The sequence below is a fragment of the Meles meles genome, chromosome 11 (genome assembly GCF_922984935.1).
Source record: "Meles meles chromosome 11, mMelMel3.1 paternal haplotype, whole genome shotgun sequence".
In the NCBI taxonomy this organism is placed as follows: Eukaryota; Metazoa; Chordata; class Mammalia; order Carnivora; family Mustelidae; genus Meles; species Meles meles.
In genome coordinates, this window is record NC_060076.1 from 75,688,692 (window position 1) to 75,707,708 (window position 19,017).

A 19,017-nucleotide genomic window follows, 5' to 3' on the forward strand; every position below is an offset into this window, starting at 1 on the left:
ACTGACTATAGATTCATCTGTGTATTTTTCTTCTCTTTAATCCATAATATATATGTGTAATGAGAGACTTTGTTTTTTAATGGCTGACTAAAAAAAAAATAAATAAATAACAAAAACCAGGTTCCTGATATAAGGGATGAAGAGACGTTTGGTGCCGAAGGTGTGGCTGCCGTCTTAGACTGGAAACCCCAGGGGTCCGCTAGTGAGGGCAGCATCGTCAGTTCTTCAAGAAAGCCCATCTCAGCTCTGTCACCACAGGTAGGTAGTTTCTGGGATATTTTATTCATGAACACTGTGAATTTTCGGTGCCTTATAACTTATTAGGAAGACAACTGGCACGGCCTTTGTCACCCACTGTGGCTTTGTCCCCCTAGACAGACGTGGTGAATGGTGACCATAAATCTTCCAGCTCACAGAAGGCTTACAAGATTGTGCTTGCTGGGGATGCTGCAGTGGGGAAGTCTAGTTTCCTCATGAGGCTCTGCAAGAATGAATTTCGAGGAAATACAAGTGCCACCCTGGGTATGGTTCCTTCTCCAGTTGGTAATGGGGAAATGACCTTGCTTTAGCTTGATTTTATTTTCCATAGAAAGTATATTCATGGATCCCTCTGTATACATATATAATATATAGGTGTGTGTGTGTGTGTGTGTGTGTGTGTGTGTGTGTGTGTATCCTTATCTACAGAATGGTCTTCTGTTTTGGTGAAGGCCCAACTTTAGGAAAAGAAGACTGACAAAGGACAGAGGTATCCATTTAGCCAGTTAGAGCAGCCAGACCAAGCTTTGAGCCAGAGATGACAGATTTATTTATTCAGCAGACATTTCCTGAGTTCTCCTAGGAGCACAATACTGCTGTAAGTGCTAAGGACACACAACGAACAGAGGCAACTAAAGCCCAGCCTGCAAGAAAACTTCACCCTAAAGGATAGCAATGGGTGAAAAAAAGATGAAGTTTGGAGAGAGGTGCAGTTTTACACAGGGTGACCGGGGAAAGCTTTTCTGATAAGCTGTCACTTGGCAAAGTGACATTGTTGATGGCCACTTTGTCATGGTCAAAATCATAGCCAGGTGTAAGATCCCTTCCCCTCCTTTACAGCGGAATACATGAGTAAGCAGTTCTGAGAACAAGAGAGGAAGTGTCCTGATTTCCCAAATTTGCATACTAATCAGTAGAAGGAGTTGAAGGTTTGCAAATTATTGCTCACCTTTCTTTTTTATCTAAAGAGTTCTTATTTTGATGATGAGAAATATTAGAACAGATTGATTATACCCTCTTCACAGTGGGCGTCTTTGTAAATTCATGGTTCTCCATCATACCCCTGAAGGTAACAAATCTTCAAGTTCACTTTGATTTGGTTCCTGAAAAGACCACCGCGTTTTGTTTGGTTGCTCAAGAGCATGGTGTATATGCACACCTCCCACGCATCCACACACAGATACATGCACACGTACACACGTCCACATGCACACAAGCACACACACATAAACAGGCAGAGACATACCGACTTCATGTAATCACACGGACAAACAGAACGTAGATTTTCCTTTTGTCTGCAGCCGAAAGCCTTCCCCAGCTCAGCCAACCTGCAGAGGGTGCCTCCGCGCACATGTGTGTTCTGACTTGTAATAGTGTTTGAAGGTCGCTGTCCTTGAAGGCTACATTCATCCCTCTCTACCTCATTGAGCTTTGACTTATTCGCTTTTGTCTTATCTACAGAGGGCTTGAGAGTCAAAACCAGTGAAATTGTTTACATCATGGTCCCTACGTTGTCTTGTAATTCCCTTTCAGGAGTCGATTTTCAGATGAAAACTCTCCTTGTGGACGGAGAGCGCACAGTCCTGCAGCTCTGGGATACGGCTGGTCAGGAGAGGCAAGTGCTTCCCACAGCGCTGTGGGCTCACCTTTGGTCTGCATGGACAAGCCTTGTGGGACACTTGGTGGTTTTTGATGCTCATAATCCTACAATTATAATACACTGTATAATTACATAGTGCATTAGGATATTGGGAATGTTTGCATGTCCCCACATTCTTTCCTCCTTCATTTACCTGTCAGTTGTGTGTAGGAGTCTTCAGGCTTCCTCTGAGCTGCTGTTCCGTTGGGAAAAGGAGAGTGCCCTTTCCGAACGAGAGAACGTAGGCGAGGCAGCACTCCTGGAATGCAGTGTCGGTGTGAGGAGGCACTTAGCCAGGCTCAATAAAAGACCGAAAGGGGAATCTGTCAGCTCCCCTCCATTCAAGGGCAGAGGCACCAACTAAGTAGAAGACTCGTGTCTGGTGACCTTGCCTTCTGCATGCGTTGCCAATGACCAGAAGGATCAAGTGTAGGTTTTAATCCTGCCTTACTCTTCGGAAATAGCATCTCCCCACTTGCTCAGCTAGTGAGTATGGGCTGTGTACACATGTGCCCGTACCAGGCACCATTTAGGCTCCAAAGATTCAACAGGAAACAGACACAAATCCACAAAAGCTGCTTGCAGGGAGCTCGCATTCTCTAGGACACTGAGACTTTCAATATTTAAACATTTGTAGTCGACATGGCCTTTTTAAAGACGCTATCAAGTGTTGCAGTTAGTTTAGAGTTGGGACACACACGCAGGCGCAGGGGTGTGCTCTTGTGCTAGCGAACCGGCCCACGTGCCGTGTGTGTAAAGCTGGCATGCTGTGGCACTCTGCATCGTTAGGCCCTCTTCCATGCCCCCCCCAGTAACCCCTCCCCACCCCCCCAGACCACAGTTTTCTCTCTCGGGCCTCTCCTTCCCTCCTTCCCTGTGTCCCACACATGGGATTAGGAGCTTGTTGCAGGGGCTGAAATTTTTAGAAGTTATACTCTCAGCCTTGTCCTGGTTATACTTTAGGTTTATAGATATTCTTGGAGAAATTGTTTGGCTCTCGTAGATCATACCCCAAATTATTCTGTTTCCCTACACTGAGTCGTTCCAGCCCTCTGAGGTGGCTCTGTCCCAGTGCCAGGTTGCCATGAGATTCTTCTAAATGGAGGCTTATCCTAGAAAAGGAGAAAAAAGTGAGAATGAAAGAGATGAAGAAGGGGTACCACTTGACCAACAGACTGATTAGAACTGGTATTTACACGCTTTCCTCTTTGCCAGGTTTAGAAGTATCGCCAAGTCTTACTTCAGAAGAGCAGACGGCGTTCTGCTGTTGTATGATGTTACATGCGAGAAGAGCTTTCTCAATGTTCGAGAATGGGTGGACATGATCGAGGTAAGATATCAAAACACAGAAACAAACAAAAAACTACACGGGCGTCATGGGCCATCTTAGAAGACGCGATTTCTCTTCTTTGTTGATGTGCACACCATTAGAAAGCATTGCTTGGGTGTGAGAGGGGGAGTGTCTCATGGCGCTTGGCAGTATTGGTCTCTTCCTCGGTAGCCGGGCGAGTTTCCCCAGAGCCGTGGATACCACTGAAGTGAGCTTCTGGGAATAAAACTTCTGGTTTTCTTACAGATAAAATCAGAACCCCTTTGGAAGTAACTGCAAATGTGGGCAACCTGAGAAGCAGCAGCTCTTAATGCCTGGGGTGGTGTGTATGTGACTGGGTGTGTGCGGGGCCCCCATGTGTGCCAGATATGAGCACGTGCAAGGCCCAGCTCCGTTAGCACCTGTGTCCTCAACCTTATTCTGGTGGTAATTTGGTGCCCCTGAAATACCAAGTGTTTTTAAATTTTTTTTAGAGTCTCAAAAATCAGTAAAAGTTTTTTTGTTGTTGTTTTTAAAACCAAGTGGTATCTTAAACATGGTGACAACTGTGCCACTTTTTTTTTCTCTTTTTTGTTAAATGAGATAGTGTCTTTCATCTGAGGAGCTTTCATATCCTTTGATTTCATGGTAAATAATTTCTAGAAGTAGGAAATGATTTTGACCTCACTTAGTGTGCTGCCAGCGGGTTATTAATTAACATAAAATTCAGTTCAAGCTGTGGTTCAATATACTCTCTTGGAAAAAAAGAAACTAGTGGCTAATAGAATTTTTCAATTAAGTGTATTATCTCTAATTTTTAACAGGCATTAAACAGTGCAGCGATGACTAAACAGAGAACTGATTGCTGTGTATCAACTTAGCTTCTAGAGTCTTCCATTGGGCCTATTTTATACCCTGTAAGAAAATAAAATTATATTCTCTTTCTAAATGGAGAAGTGATTTGAGAAATGACAAAGAAATGTACATTTTGTCCTAGCAAAATATCATGACCTAAAATTATTATAAATATGATGCAAGTGTGTTGATGTTTATGTAGCATTTTTACTTCAGAAAATTTCCACATGTTATATACATCTTTGTAACATATCTGAGGAAAGAAGTAAGAAGCGTAATGTTACTCTCGTTTTTTATGAGAAACCTGAGTTGGAAAAAGTGTATGACCCTGATTTGTGGTTATTTAGAGGGGAGGGGTTGAAGGCGGCCTTGGATCTCCTGAGTCAGCCCTGGTTGCTGCTGTGATAAAGAGCCAGAGTAAGCAGCAGGTTGAGAAAAGAAGCTTGTGGTGTCCAGAGTGGAGTTCCGAGGTACGTTCCATGCACAGAGGAGAAGTGTCCGCTCACGGGAACAGACCGACCTCCCTGGGGTAGAACAATGAGTCTAGAGAATAACATCATCCTAATCGACTGGTACCCACAGAAAATTTAAAATCCACAGCAAAACTTTTTATTGTTAAAACTTTTGGACGTAGTCTGCATTTTAAGTCTTTGCATGATGAGCAAGGACTGGTGACCCAAAGGCAAGGTCAGTCACAGTGTTGAAATAGCCGTTAGTGACCACTTTAGATGGTGTGCCAGGCCCCCATCATTTGCCATCATTTGCTAATCACCTACACGTGGTAAGTGACCTTTACCACTCTGTGGATCACCTTTCACAGGGTCTGAAAAGGACAAAAACTGTATTCAAGATGAACTATTGAATTTGTCACGGGGAAAAATTAGATACTACTTAGCTAATTTTTGACTTCTACCCTTGGGAAAAAAGGGCATGACAAACCTTTGCCATGGCTCAGCCTTTCTAATTGGAGGACATTCTGTGGGGACAGTTTATGTGGCCACTAAAGATACAGGTGGAAACTGACAGCATGATTGTTGGGATAGGCCCAAGGGCTGTAGGGTAATGGAATGTCAGTGGTGAATTAATAATTAACCCATTTCGATAAAAACCACTGAGTTACAAAATTGCACAATAAAATCATGGGTAAAATTAAATGATGGCCATTTACTTACCTGTCATGAGTAATGTATTGGTTGAATGCTTGGGTGAACTTTGACTTGAGGAGACACTTGAGACGTGAGATCTCTAACTGACTTTTTCACATTCCGGAGTATTTTTGGAGTCCCTCCTTTGTGCAGGTTCCAGAGCCTGGAATGTGCCCACAGTAGGGGAGCTTGTATCCAAGTAGGGGAAATATAATAAGCAACAAACAAGTAAATAAAATTAATGGAATGATAGAGAATGACAAATATTGTGGACACAAGAAGGCAGAGTAAAGGGCCTGATGGTGTGGTCAGGGCAGCCTCCCTGGAAGGTGCTGTTCGAGACAAGACTGGAAGGAGTTGCCCGTATTTACTGACATAACTTTGGAAAGTCACTTAGATGCTTGGGTTCTATTTGTTGAGCGGCTTCCAAAGTTGCCCCCTTGGAACCTGAACTGTTTGCAGAAGAACACGGTTAATGAACACATCAATGGACAGGGCACCTAGTTTCAGGGATGGCCCTCCATTCCCTTCTCCCTTCTACTGTTACTACACTGTGGTGTCCTTGGTCGGAGGAGAATGGTCTGAAGAGAAGGGAAATCAGATGTAATACCATTGTTTTCAACGCTCATTTCTTTTTTTTTTAAAGATTTTATTTATTTATTTGACAGACAGAGATCACAAATAGGCAGAGAAGCAGGTAGAGAGAGAGGAAGGGAAGCAGGCTCCCTGCTGAGCAGAGAGCCTGATGTGGGGCTCAATCTCAGGACCCTGGGATCATGACCTGAGCCAAAAGCAGAGGCTTTAACCCACTGAGCCACCCAGGCGCCCCCAAGGCTCATTTCTTGATCCCGTGGCAGGTGTTAACACCAAACCGAAAGCACAACTGGTACCTGGAGGCCTGGCAGAGGGTCACGGTCAGGGCTGCTGCTGCTGCTCTTGCGTGGGAACAAGAACCCTGTTTTTCTGGGCCAGTCAGTCTAGCTTTCTCTGTTCTCATTAGAGCCTGCTGAGGTGCGATGTGCCCTTACTAACCCCTTCATTTTACCAGTGGGGAAACTGAGGCAGAAACATGAAGCATTTCACCTGATTTCTGGGCCACAGCTGGTACAGCGGCCAGGTGGTGGGAGAGGTGGCCTCGGATGCAGCTCTGTTCCCCACGTTTCACGTGGACCTGCAAAGGTGGATTGGGGAGCATTAGCTTAGATCGATTCCTTCGAATGATCGGTAACTGACTCCTCGTAGGAAAAATGTTAACCTTTAGGACCTTCACATTTTCCTTTTGTTGTGAACCAGACTGCAGTGAGTGTGGATCTCCCATGTTCCGTTTTTATCCCATTATGCTGAGGGATCTTCCTGTTTATTTTGTGCCTGAGATAATGAAGTTGACTTGTTATCAGCACCGTTTGGAGTGAAAGTCAGAGAAAAGTGTGTGGGTGCCACAGCCAAATATAGCTCTGTGGTCATGCCTCTTGAGTTCATATTGGTTCGTATGGTGGCAGAGGTGATGGGGAGCATTTGCACCATGGCCCTGGCCTTTGCAAATTCTTGTTTAACCTCTTGGAAGTTCAGTGTTTTCACTTGGTGATGGAAAGAAATTTGGCTCTCTGTGTCATGCAGAACCCACGGGGCATTTGGAGAGTAGAAGCTGCTGTTGTCAGTGGAACTTGTTCAGTGTTTGATGAACACACAGCATTTTTCCCCTGGCAGGATGCAACCCAGGAGAGTGTTCCTATCATGTTGGTAGGAAACAAGGCTGATCTCCGTGATGCTGCCGCAGCAGAGGAGCAGAAGTGTGTCCCAGGATACTTGGGAGAAAAACTGGCCATGGTAAGGGTGAAAGTGGGGCTGTTGGAATAGACGTAGCCATTCGTGAGCTTTACAGTTGGCGACCCTTCACTCCTGTCTACGTTCGCTTAACAAGGTTCTTTGACAATCCTTCACCCCTTTCGATGGGACTACTGGCCTTCTTACTCAGGCAGAACTCCCAGTGTCCCCCTGCCCTTTATTTTTTTATTTTTATTTTATTTTTTAAAATTTATTTATTTGAGAGAGAGAGAGAAAGAGCAGGCATGAGTATGAGCAGGCGTTGGGAGTGGAGGGGCAGAGGAAGAGGGAGAAACAGGCTCCCCACTGAATAGGGAGCCTGACATAGGACTTGATCCCAGGACCTGAGCAAAGGCAGACACTTAATTGACTACACCACCCAGGTGCCCTCCCGACCCCCACCCTCGCCACATGCATTTTAATGAATGTAAGTAATTGTACCAAGGATTAAACCTCTCATGGAGGTAAAATGATCACTTGGGCAATTTTCCCCATTGAAGAACGTTGACAAAGGAACCAGAAGTATCCTGCCTTCCTCCTGACCCTCGGCCAGTTCCTGGACTCCTCCTAGTTCTGGAATCCACGTCAAGGAAAAAAATGGGTGTCCTGTTTAGAAAACATGGTTTAGTTCCAGAAGGTTACTGTGCCAAAGGGCAGTGTGTTACCAGCTGGAAAAGAATTTGGAAAGTTGTTTTTTTTTCTCTAAGATTTGTGCTTAGTTGAATAGTCTAAAATTATTTTTGGTTGTGCGCTTGTATAGAACATGAGGCTCATTTCGATCCTGTTTATTACTGGGGGCAGCATTTATCTCCCGTTATTACCAGTGTGTGAAGCTGCTCCAGGGCCCCCTTAGGACCTGTCTTTCCCAAACAAGGCATCAGAGGCACCTGTGGGTGGCTAAGTCCACGCCATTGCAGTCTGATTTGATACGGCTGCCTCTGTGGTCCGCTTCAGCCCATGGACAGCCTGTGCTGTAGTATGGCACGTGGACTGTAAAAACAAGGGTCAATGCCACTGTTTTAAATTGGAAAATCTTTCTTGTTTTAAGTTTTAAAACTATGATCCAAACATGCTAAACATCAGAGCTAGGAACCGAAGCACAGAAGAGATTCATTCAACATGTTTAATCATATGCACTTGATCGTGTGTGGAGGAAAGACTGGAGCACACACAGTCTGTGTCTTCAGGAAGTTCATTTCTGGGGCATACACGGAAAATGTATGTAGTACACGAGCCACATTGTCCCACACGCCCCCTTAGAGAGCACGTGATTCCCCACCACATGCCAGGTTTATCCCCTCATGATTTCAGAGTTCCCAAGGTTTGCTCACTTACGCATCTTGTGACCCCTACCCTCCTGTAGCCTCGGAGAGACTCTCCGTGTCACCCCATAACATCCTAGCCATAAAACTTGGAAATTACACATTTCCACTAGAAATTCATTCACATTCATTGTAGAATTTTTATAGATTTTCCCCAGGCTCATGGGTAAAGGTCCCACTGTCGACTCTTAACCCCTCCTTTTGTTCTCTCTCTCCATGCTCCAGAGCAGCCATGACATCCTCCCCTTATCCCACACAGAATTGTGTCACCTACACTCAGGCCCAAGGCCCCTGCAATTCTCCTTCCTGAAAAGACATTGTCTCCAGGCAAAGATGCACAAAAATACTTTCATCAATTACAATTGTGGCAAGTGCAGCACAGAGAAAACACAGAGGGCTGTGAGGTTCCTAATAGCAAGACCTGACAGGGACATGCGAGGCTTAGACAACACTGAAACTTGATTTCATGGGAGGATTATGGAAAAATTCAAAAAGTAAGTAGGAGTCAGCCTGGAGAAGGGGGTTGATGGGCATAACCCAGGTAATGGGAACAACAGGTGCAAAGATAGTGAGGTAAGGGAGAATTTGGAACATTGGAGAAAAGGAAGGAAGATTAGAGCAACCAGAGCATTGAGAGCGAGGGAGGAGGGTGGTGGGTAAAGCTAGGAGTTGGGCTGGGACTACATGGAGGCCTTGTCAGCGATGGGGAAGCATCTGAGCGTTACTTGAAGAGGAATGGGAAACACTGAAAGGTGTGAAGCAGGAGAGTGATATGATCAGTGGTCATACCCATAACCACTGGGAGATAGAATAATAGAGCCCTAGACAGCGTCCATTGGGTTTAACAACACGGAAGTTCCTGAATCTTGAAGGCAAAGATGACAGTGTGAAGAGATGCAAGTTAGCTGTCGGCCCAAAGGAGACATACTTTTGATGGACATGTAATTCGTGAGTGGTTACCTTAAGCTACCATTTTTACCTCTCTCAGATTATCCGATAGAGAATGTTTGTAGCAACTGGTAGGACCGTGGAGAATAAGAACCTTAAAACATGAAATGGTGTATTGTGCTTGTTTTTTTTGTTTTTTTTTTTTTATTATTTATTTTTATTTATTTACAGCATAACAGTGTTCATTGTTTTGGCATCACACCCAGTGCTCCATGCAGTACATGCCCTCCCTATTACCCAACACCTGGTTCCTCAACCTCCCACCCCCCATCCCCCCGCCCCCCGCCGCCCCTTCATAACCCTCTGGTTGTTTTTCAGAGTCCATAGTCTCTCATGGTTCATCTCCCCTTCCAGTTTCCCTCAACTCCCTCTCCTCTCCATCTCCCCATGTCCTCCATGTTATTTGTTATGCTCTACAAATAAGTGAGACCATATGATACTTGACTCTCTCTGCTTGACTTATTTCGCTCAGCATAATCTCTTCCAGTCCCGTCCATGTTGCTACAAAAGTTGGGTATTCGTCCTTTCTGATGGAGGCATAATACTCCATTGTGTATATGGACCACATCTTCCTTATCCATTCATCCATTGAAGGGCATCTTGGTTCTTTCCACAGTTTGGCGACCGTAACCATTGCTGCAATAAACATTGGGGTACAAATGGCCCTTCTTTTCACTACATCTGTATCTTTGGGGTAAATACCCAGCAGTGCAATTGCAGGGTCATAGGGAAGCTCTATTCTTAATTTCTTGAGGAATCTCCACACTGTTCTCCAAAGTGGCTGCACTAACTTGCATTCCCACCAACAGTGTAAGAGGGTTCCCCTTTCTCCACATCCTCTCCAACACACGTTGTTTCCTGTCTTGCTAATGTGCTTGTTTTTAAGGCAAAATAAAAAGTCCCCTGACTCGGAGCTGTTGTGTCTGGAATAACTAGACCCAAATTCACTATTTTTAAAGCATCAAAACCATGAATACTATTTCTTAGCTGTTAGAATACTCAACAGGAGAATATGTTTGTTTTATTTGTTGTTTTCAAAAGCTAAAATTCCAGGAGTCTTAAGTAAAGGCTTCGTTTAATTGTGTTTATTTCTTTTCTACAGACCTATGGGGCATTATTCTGTGAAACCAGCGCCAAAGACGGCTCGAATATAGTGGAAGCTGTTCTCCATCTTGCTCGGTAAAATGTTGTCTTATATTTGGAAAACTGAATGCAGGATTGTATTTTCACGTAGTTGGTGCATATGCCCGATTTCTGGACCATAATGTGAATATACATTGGAAAACACTGTCTCGTATTTCAGTGGTGGTTAGAGAAACAATTGAACACGGATTTTAGAAAAACTGGTAGTGCTGCTTATTCACTGTGAACGTTGGCAAAATACCTTTACTGCCAAACAAAGCAGGTGCATCTGAGGTGTCGCTGACATTTCTGCAAAATGTCACCGCAAAGCTAATAGTTGACTTGTATGAATCATTTCCAGGAACCAGATTTTAAACACAAGAGACTATTATGAAATTAGCTACCTATTATGACATTTTCTGGGATAAAGGAGAAAAAAAGCAACTCACAAATTGTGTATCATGCTAGTTGGAAGCACTTTATTAAAATAATTACTCAGGTAATTATTAAGCTCAGGCAGTGGTGTTAATAATAAATAACATTTTGGGATGTGGATTAGAATGAAAATTACATCCTTGAGGAACTTGTATATAAATGTGAGTGTTTTTTAATCCTTAGAGTAAATTTGAATTTTAAGAAATAACATTATCTTTTAGATTTATGTCTTCTGCCTGGTTTTCTGTCACAAATGAAAAGATGATTCTTTACTGTCCTGAAGAGATTAAATATCCAAAAGAAAAAAGAAAGGAAAAAAAGAAAATGAGCATGAACAAAATCAGGCCAGTGATCTTTAATTGCTGATGAAGCGAAGCCATAATTTGGGGTGTGTAGGTTTTTTTCTGATCAGATGTGAAATTTTATAAGAATCTTAGCTTTAGTATGATAGATGGCTTCTTCTGCTCCTATCCAGTGACAAGTAAAACACATCGCAGTGTTCCAGTGCTGCTTTTCTATTGATGACTCGGTGTTGATAATGCTTACCAGCTGCTTAGACTGGGGCTTTGGGCAAGATCCTTGCCCTCACTTGAGAAAAGCAGGAAATGGGCCCCAGGACTGTAAATGGTCTGCTTGGCATTAGTCTGTGGCAGGCCTTGGCAGATACCTTGGGCTTGAACTGAGTCTTTCAACATTATCTCCTTTGATATCAGTCTGAGAGAGAGCCACCTGCCTGCACCATGCTGGAAATCATCTTGGTGTGAAGCAAAGACAGTGCTAACTCTGGGTGTGACCTAGATCGGGTGGAAGAAAGGCAAACATTTAAGCCTGTGTAGATTCAAGGGAATGATATGGTTTTCTGCCTGTGATTAATAGGAGAATCATGGGCTCATACCACATTTGTCAAACAAGAGTCCAGGTAAAACTAAGCTGGGTGAAATAATGGAGTCCATGTACCTGTGGGTGTGAAGGGGCCGCTGACCAAGGAAGGCTCATTCAGTACAGACGGTGGGGGCGGGGCGGGGGGGGGGACTGGGTGAGATGCACTGACGGTGGACTCACTGCTGAACTGGTAGGTGTTGGTCCTTTCTCAGGTGTTCGTGCTGGCACTTCACTACAACATTCCCCGGGGATTCCTGGGTGGAAGTGCTCTGCTTGCCAGGCTAGGGGTTTTGCGGAGGACCTGCAGATCTTTAGAGCATCGCTGGGCCCAAAGCTGAACCACAGCGGGCAGGGGTGGGGCCCCTAGCTTTGGCAACGGGGTGCTGACCTATTGCTGGGCCCAGCAGAGAAGGATGATGTGTGCAGGCCTCCTGCCAGGCTGTTGCCTCCAGCCCCACTTAATGGAGGACCACGGTGCAGGAGGCTCAAAGTATGTTTTAAATCTCCCCTCAAACAGCTGTGGAGTCAGATGAGTCCCTCCTCCCTCTTGGCATCTCTAGTCTGTAAAATGAGGGAGGGGGCTGGAGAAGCGACCCCCCAGGTCGTCTCTGATTCTGCCAGTCTGTGGTTTTACACAGAACCGCCGGTATGCCATGGAATACTGGTCGCTACTTCCTGCTGAGTTCATTGTCTTACAGGATCATATTACAGTTAAAGTGACTCCAGATTGCCACAGTCACACCCAGATTGCCGCATCGATGCTCTTTATTGTATCACGATGGTGGGCGAGGCTGTGAGCCGCCTGTGCTTTCTCTGCAGCCACCACACAGCCTCGTGCTTTCTTACCCGGCACACCTGTGCGCAGAGACCTTTTGATCACGAGGTCCCTCCTTGGGAATCACTCACCAGGGAGTTATTTTATTGTTGTTGTTGCATTATGGCCTGGTGTGAGGTCCCTGGTTTCATTATGTTAGTGATGTGTTAAATATGAAAATTATACGTAAAGCAAATATTTAAAAATTTTAATTTGCTTTATATCCTGCCTTCAGATTTGCTTATTAAAGTGCCTAAGTCTTACATGGAAATGGTAGAGTTGCCACTGGTGAAATGATCGTTTTTAAAGTTTTACATCCTGAGGCACCTGGGTGGCTCAGTCCATTGAGGGTCTGCCTTCAGCTCAGGTCATGATCCAAGAGTCCTGGGATCGAGTCCCACATGGAGTTCCCTGCTTAGCAGGGAGTCTGCTTCTCCCTCTCCCCACTGCTCACGCTCTCTCTCTTGCTATCTCTCTCTCTCAAATCAATAAAATCATCTAAAAGAAAGGGTTTTACATCTTTTAGAAAGTTACATATAATGTAAAATATGTTACATTCTTAATTTAGATCTTGCAGGACAGTTACCATCGTGGCCGCTTTCATGCTGCCTCATGTCATAAAACTGAGCTAGACGAGTTTATGGATTTGCACTGTCTGAAACAGAATTCTGTTTTGAGGGGAGGCCATGAATGTTTGGTTAACACCCTGAACTACTAGTATTGTTTTTTTCTGGAAATCTCTCAATCCCAGGAAAAGTGTTTCCTAGAAATGCAGTTTCCTCCAATGCTGACAGGACATTTATCACAATCATTGTCCATTGGCAAGTGAACTTGCCAGCACCAGACCACAAGCTTTGTACATTTTGCAGTAGATTCAAGTTCCAAAGTGTTTAATTGATCAATGGTCTGAGATTTGAAAGAAAAAAAAAAAAACCCCATTAAGTGCTCAGGCTGATATTTCCATTCAGCCCAGGAGCTGAGCCTGTTGGGAGGAAATCTGCCGATGAGACAGAGTCACCTTACATGCAGTTTTCAAGCATGTGGTAGTTTTTATGAGAGAGTGTAGTTTTCCCAGGCTTACACCTATTGTAAGTGTTTGGAATATCTGTCTGATTTCCTTGAAGTGGGAGGGACATGCCTATACTTATGGTGGATTAGAGAAACCAAAGGCCAGATGGACCATGTGGGTACGTATTTTTCCTCCCTAATACTCGCTTTCAGGTTCAATAAAATGTCTGCATTATTGTGAGTACTCAGTCTGTGGAGGCCCCGTACATGGTTCAGTACTGGTATTGAGGAAATAAATAATTGCAGGCCATGCAGTGTAATGAGAGGGGAAAAAAAGAGAGAAAGAGAGAGAGAGAAAACATTTGACCAGAGAGTCAGAATATTGTAGCTGATAGAGGCTATTAGACCGCCTAGAAGGGAGAGATGTGAGTTGTCTTGTGAAGGCGCTATGATTAGTATACCCGTTGCACAGATAAGAAAGTGGAGGACTAGAATGCATAATCAGCCTGCGCAAAGTGACACAGCTACTAAGTGGCAACACTGGGGCTTGTTGCCACCACCCTGGCGCATCAGCTTGTTGCTTCCCTGTTGGTAATCTCAGGATTGCATTCCACATTCTCTTCTTCTTTATTCTCTCTCTGCCTAATGTCATCCATCCCCAGGGCTTCTAGAACTGTCTCTAGCTGGCGACTTTTCCAATTTCTATATTTTTAACCTCCACCTCTTTTTAAAATTTCATAACCATATCCCCAACCACCACCCAGAGGAAATTCTAAAGGCATGACTGTATCCAACATGTGCAAGCCCTCACAGCCTGGCCTCACCCCCTTTCTGGTTGCATCTCTTAATCTTACTTCTCAAAGGAATGATTATCTGTAGACACAGCAAACTTAATTCTAGTTATGGCCAAGCTCTTTTATGTCTCCTTGCACCTAGAATCTCCTTTCCTCATTAAGCGAAGGTCACTTCCTGTTCTTTCAAGAGGTCCCTCCAGTGTCAAAATGTCCACACAGCTCCATCTCCACAAGGCCTTCCTTCCCCACAGACCAGCACGACTGGTATACCGTGCATGTGTGTTAGCAGTGGTCCCGGGACCTGGGAATGAGTTGTTTAGCCTTCTCTGTCTCCTTCAGCGCTCACTAATAGAAGGTCCCAGCATTTGGCATAAATTGAGCATTTGTTGAATGACCAAATGTCTGAGATGATGCAGTTGGAAGTTGTATTAGTTCTCTGTTGTTGCTGTAACAGATTCCCACAAGTGTTGTTGCTTCAGCAATGCACGTGTATCACGTTCCAGTTCTGGAACGTGTTCTAGGTTGGATCGTGTACCTTCCTTCTTCTCCTGGGTCTTTGTTTCCTCATCTGTGAAGTGAGGATAATAATGCTCACCTGTCACCTGTCAGGGATGCATGTGTGTTTGTGTTGTGTGATTGTTTATGTGCATTAAATAAGAAAAATGTGAAAACATATAGTATAGCGTTTATTAGCTGGCCTTCAGCAAGAATTAATTCCTCCCTCTTTTTTTTTTTTTTTTTCCTTCTCCTGAGATATCTTCTTTCCAACTCAGTATAGTGGTTTTCAAAAGTTAACACATATCAGCACCTTCTGGAGTCCTGCTGACCAATTTGGCTGCCACGGGCCACCTGAATGTGGCGAACCCAAATTGAGATGTGCTGTAGGTACTAAGTATGTACTAGATTTTGAAGACAGTATAAAAATCATAAAATACTTCATTATTATTTTTGTTGATAAAATGCTAAAATGATAATATATTTACTATACTGAGTTAAAATATATTAATAAAATTAAATTTACCTGTTTTTTACACCTTTTAATATGGCTACTAAAAAATTTAAGATTACATGTGGATTGCATTATATTTTGATTGAACAGTGTTGCTGTACTAGGAATATGTTATTCTTAGGCTGTACTAGGAATATGTTATTCGTAGGTTCAGTTATCTGCTGCTCTGTAATAAACCAAAACGTGGTTGCCTGAAACAACTACCACTTTTTAGTTTCTTGAAATGACCAGATCTCAGCTGGAAGTTTCCTCTACTGTTCTTAGTTGGGGTGTCTCATGCATTTGCGGTCAGGTGGCCGTGGGGGTAAAGCTGAGGCTGAGTGTCTGCCACCAGGGTCCTTGTCCTCCTAGCCACTCTGCTGGCCCTCTCCACTGAGGAGCCCTGGCAGCTGAGAGCAGCTAGGCCTTATTAATGCTTGGCTTTGAGTCCCAGCCCACCATTTTCCCTGCATTCTGTTGATCTAAGCAGTCACAGAGCCAGTATTGTCAAGGGACAGCCCATGGTGGGAGCTCCCCAGGCTTGGTGGGGAAGGTAGGATTGTTTGGGGGCCTCCTGGGGAAGAGCTGTCACAGTCAGGAGTGCCATTCAGGGTCTGCGTGTTTCACAGGCATCCCTGGGAACACACTTGGAAGGATACTATCCGTAGGAGGTTTTCACAAGATTTTAGAGATCTTTTGTCATTGTAGCCTCTAGCTGTTAATTCTAAAGGAAAGTTAGGAAGAGGCAGAAGGGTGATTTTTTTTTCCTGGATTTTATGCATTCATCATTATCTCCATGATCCTGTATAATGAAAGAGTGGTTTTGAAGTCATCATTGCTTTTGTTAAGGTCAGCAACTACTAGTAGGCGATGGAAGCCAGGTTCCAGAGTGCTAAGGAGTGAGGTGTGCGTGTGGCAGACTGTAAAGCATGTGAGACCACAGGAGAGAGCAGTGGTAGGATGCATGTGTGTGTGTGTGTGTGTATGTGTGTGTGCATGCGTGTATGTGTGCGTGTTCCTGTGCATGTGTGTCTCGTGTGTGCCTGCCTCTCGCATGCGTGAGCATGGCGTTGTGCTCAGAGTTCAGGCATGGTTCCAGGCCCGGCTTTGTGGCTTCTCCAGCCACGTGACCGAAGGGAAATCGCTTCACCTTCCTTTCTTTGCCTTTGCTTCCGCACATATAAAATGGGGCCCAATAAATTCACATGGTCCTTGAGAGAACGGTGTCCGGATGACATACAGCAAGTGCTCAGCCGTCTTGTTTTTATTTCTACAGAACCATTTGTGGTTTAGTTTTGTACCTCAGTAATGCATTCTCTCTCTCTCTGTCTCTGTCTCTCTCTCCCTCTATCCCCTACCCCCTTCCCCCAGGGAAGTGAAAAAAAGGACCGATGAAGATGACAGCAAATCCATTACCAATCTGACCGGGAGCAGTTCCAGAAAGTCAACGCAGATGAAGAACTGTTGCAGTAGTTAAATCCCAAACATCCTTGGCCTGTCAGGTCTTCAGGTCCAGAGTTCTGGGTGTCTGTGACTTGTTTGCTTCTCACAGAGGCATGTGTCCTCCAGACACGGCCAGGTGGAAGCTGACAGTGTGGGCCTCGCAACTGTGCTCTTAGATCCTTCTGGAGCCCTGGCTTTTTGCTATGTTTCAGTGAATGATTGGGGCCCTGTGGTTGAAGGTACTTGTCTTGTCCTTACAGTCTCAAAAGAGAACATGTAAAAAATGGTTAAAAAAATCATATGCTCAGATCAAAGGTGTAGAAGAAACTTCCTGATATAAATTCACGTGGTAGCTGACTTTGTAGATAACCTAAAACAACATTTTTTTTTCAAATATCTGTTACTAGAATACTAGTCAAAGGGGATTACCATCCTAGCTTTGCTGTTAACTAGCCTATGGTCTCAGACATGTCAGCAGCCCACGATAGATCTGTTTCCTCACCTGCAAAACAAGCAGCTTGGCCTTGTAGGCCTTGGCCTCTCAGATTCTGTGCACTGTAAAGAGTGGGAAGGAGACCACGATGACACACAGTTAGTAAGGACTCTGGCTAGTCGGACTTTTTAAATATTGGGGCATTGATTTTTCTCATTTCTGAAACAACAGAATTTAATTGAGAAAAAATAATGTTGTAGGCTTCAGTAGAGAAAGAAAAATCTATTTTTATATACAGAGGAAAAAACATTTGTGTGACAAAAAGTTAGGAAAAAAAAACAAGTTACTGACATCTCCACAAATTCTGTGGTTTAAGTTTCATGTTAAAAATTCTAATGAAAATCATAGGAGGCCACATACTGGTAAAAGTACAATGCCCAGGAAGGTTGTCACTCTTCACTTAAAAATATATACCAGCCAGTCATGGCCATGGCTAGGTAAAGACAGGAACTGGAGTGACTGCTAATGGGGATGTGGTTTCTTTGGGGAATGAGAATGTTCTGGAATATATACTTTGATAATGGCTGCTAACTTGGTAAATACGTGAAATAACACTGAATTGTTAAAAGGGGAAAGTTTATGGGACCGACTTATACCTCATTTAAAAAAAAAACAAAACACTACCACTTTAACATTTTGCCCAAGGAAAATGTGCATGATTGTTTCAGACCTTCCCATGATTTACAAGCATAATCTCCAATATGGTACAAATCTCTGAACTCTGTCATGGCCAGCGTTCACTACCTGAAATAATGAACAGTGAAGAAATGTTAATGTATAGTTTTGGAAACTCATCTCTTCACAAGAGGTGCTGTCCTTAGGAATGGGAAGTCAGAGTCCTTTGTTTAATATGACTAGTGACTCCTCCTCACCAACAATGTGGTGGGTCTTTCTCTCCTTCTAGAACCTGCAGTGCCTCCCAGATTTCCCCTCTGAAAGGTCTCTAACAGCTGAAGGAGTCAACACCTGACCCTAGAGAAGCCTGGTTTTTGGTTTTTGGCTTTGGGTTCTCAGTGGCCTTGAACCAATTAAGTTATCCCCAACTAGAGGTTTGAACTTACCTTGGTTCATATAGTTCCAGCTTCCAAGTAGTCTGCTGGAAAAACCTTAAATAATAACTTATTGATTGTATTACATAAGCTAATAACATTCCTTTTAGTTGAATTAAAACAATTCCATGGAGCATTTTTTCCCATTTATGATTTTTATGATCAAATCTTTAATTCCCCGGCTTCATTTTCCTTTAAGTGAAAACTGACCAGATATGTTACACACCAAGCTTATAAAGAGCCACAACATCCTCGAGTTTGCAAGAGCATGCCTTCTCTCTATTGACATCTAGGTGTTTTTACCGCAAAGTTTGATCTATTCCTGGCATCTCTACCATGCATTTCTGTTCAATGGCTTAGGTCACACCAAGTTTACATTTTTGACCAGAAAGAGCACCTTGCTGGTCAAATAGTGTCAAACTGAACGGTGTAGCAGGTGTTATTTCTGTGCCATCGTGAGATGCACGTTTTGCCACTGCTCGTTGCCTCTGTGGCATCTTTGGAACCCGGGTTAGAAAGGATCTATGTGTTGACATATGGGACCGTTGTTCAGGTGTTTGGTGCAATTGCACAAAACTCTGTGAGGATAGTTGTTACTGTGTTGCCTTTATTTCCCCCCCAGAGTTGTCTCTCTGCATTTGTCTGACAGTTTGTATGTAGAGTATATCTTTGATACGGAAGTATTGCCT

At 43.9% G+C, this 19,017-nt stretch overlaps 1 protein-coding gene across 1 annotated transcript in view; it reads left to right on the forward strand.

Moving 5' to 3' along the window:
• LOC123953043 (ras and EF-hand domain-containing protein) overlaps nt 1-18,056 on the forward strand; it is a 74,462-nt gene extending 56,406 nt beyond the window's left edge. The window contains exons 11-17 of the mRNA XM_046022951.1: nt 121-258; nt 375-522; nt 1,792-1,873; nt 3,113-3,227; nt 6,914-7,033; nt 10,403-10,479; nt 16,715-18,056. Of these exons, the coding sequence (XP_045878907.1) occupies nt 121-258; nt 375-522; nt 1,792-1,873; nt 3,113-3,227; nt 6,914-7,033; nt 10,403-10,479; nt 16,715-16,820 (786 nt within the window). The 3' untranslated portion in view covers nt 16,821-18,056. The remainder of the gene's footprint in view (nt 1-120; nt 259-374; nt 523-1,791; nt 1,874-3,112; nt 3,228-6,913; nt 7,034-10,402; nt 10,480-16,714) is intronic.
• Nucleotides 18,057-19,017: the final 961 nt, after the last annotated feature.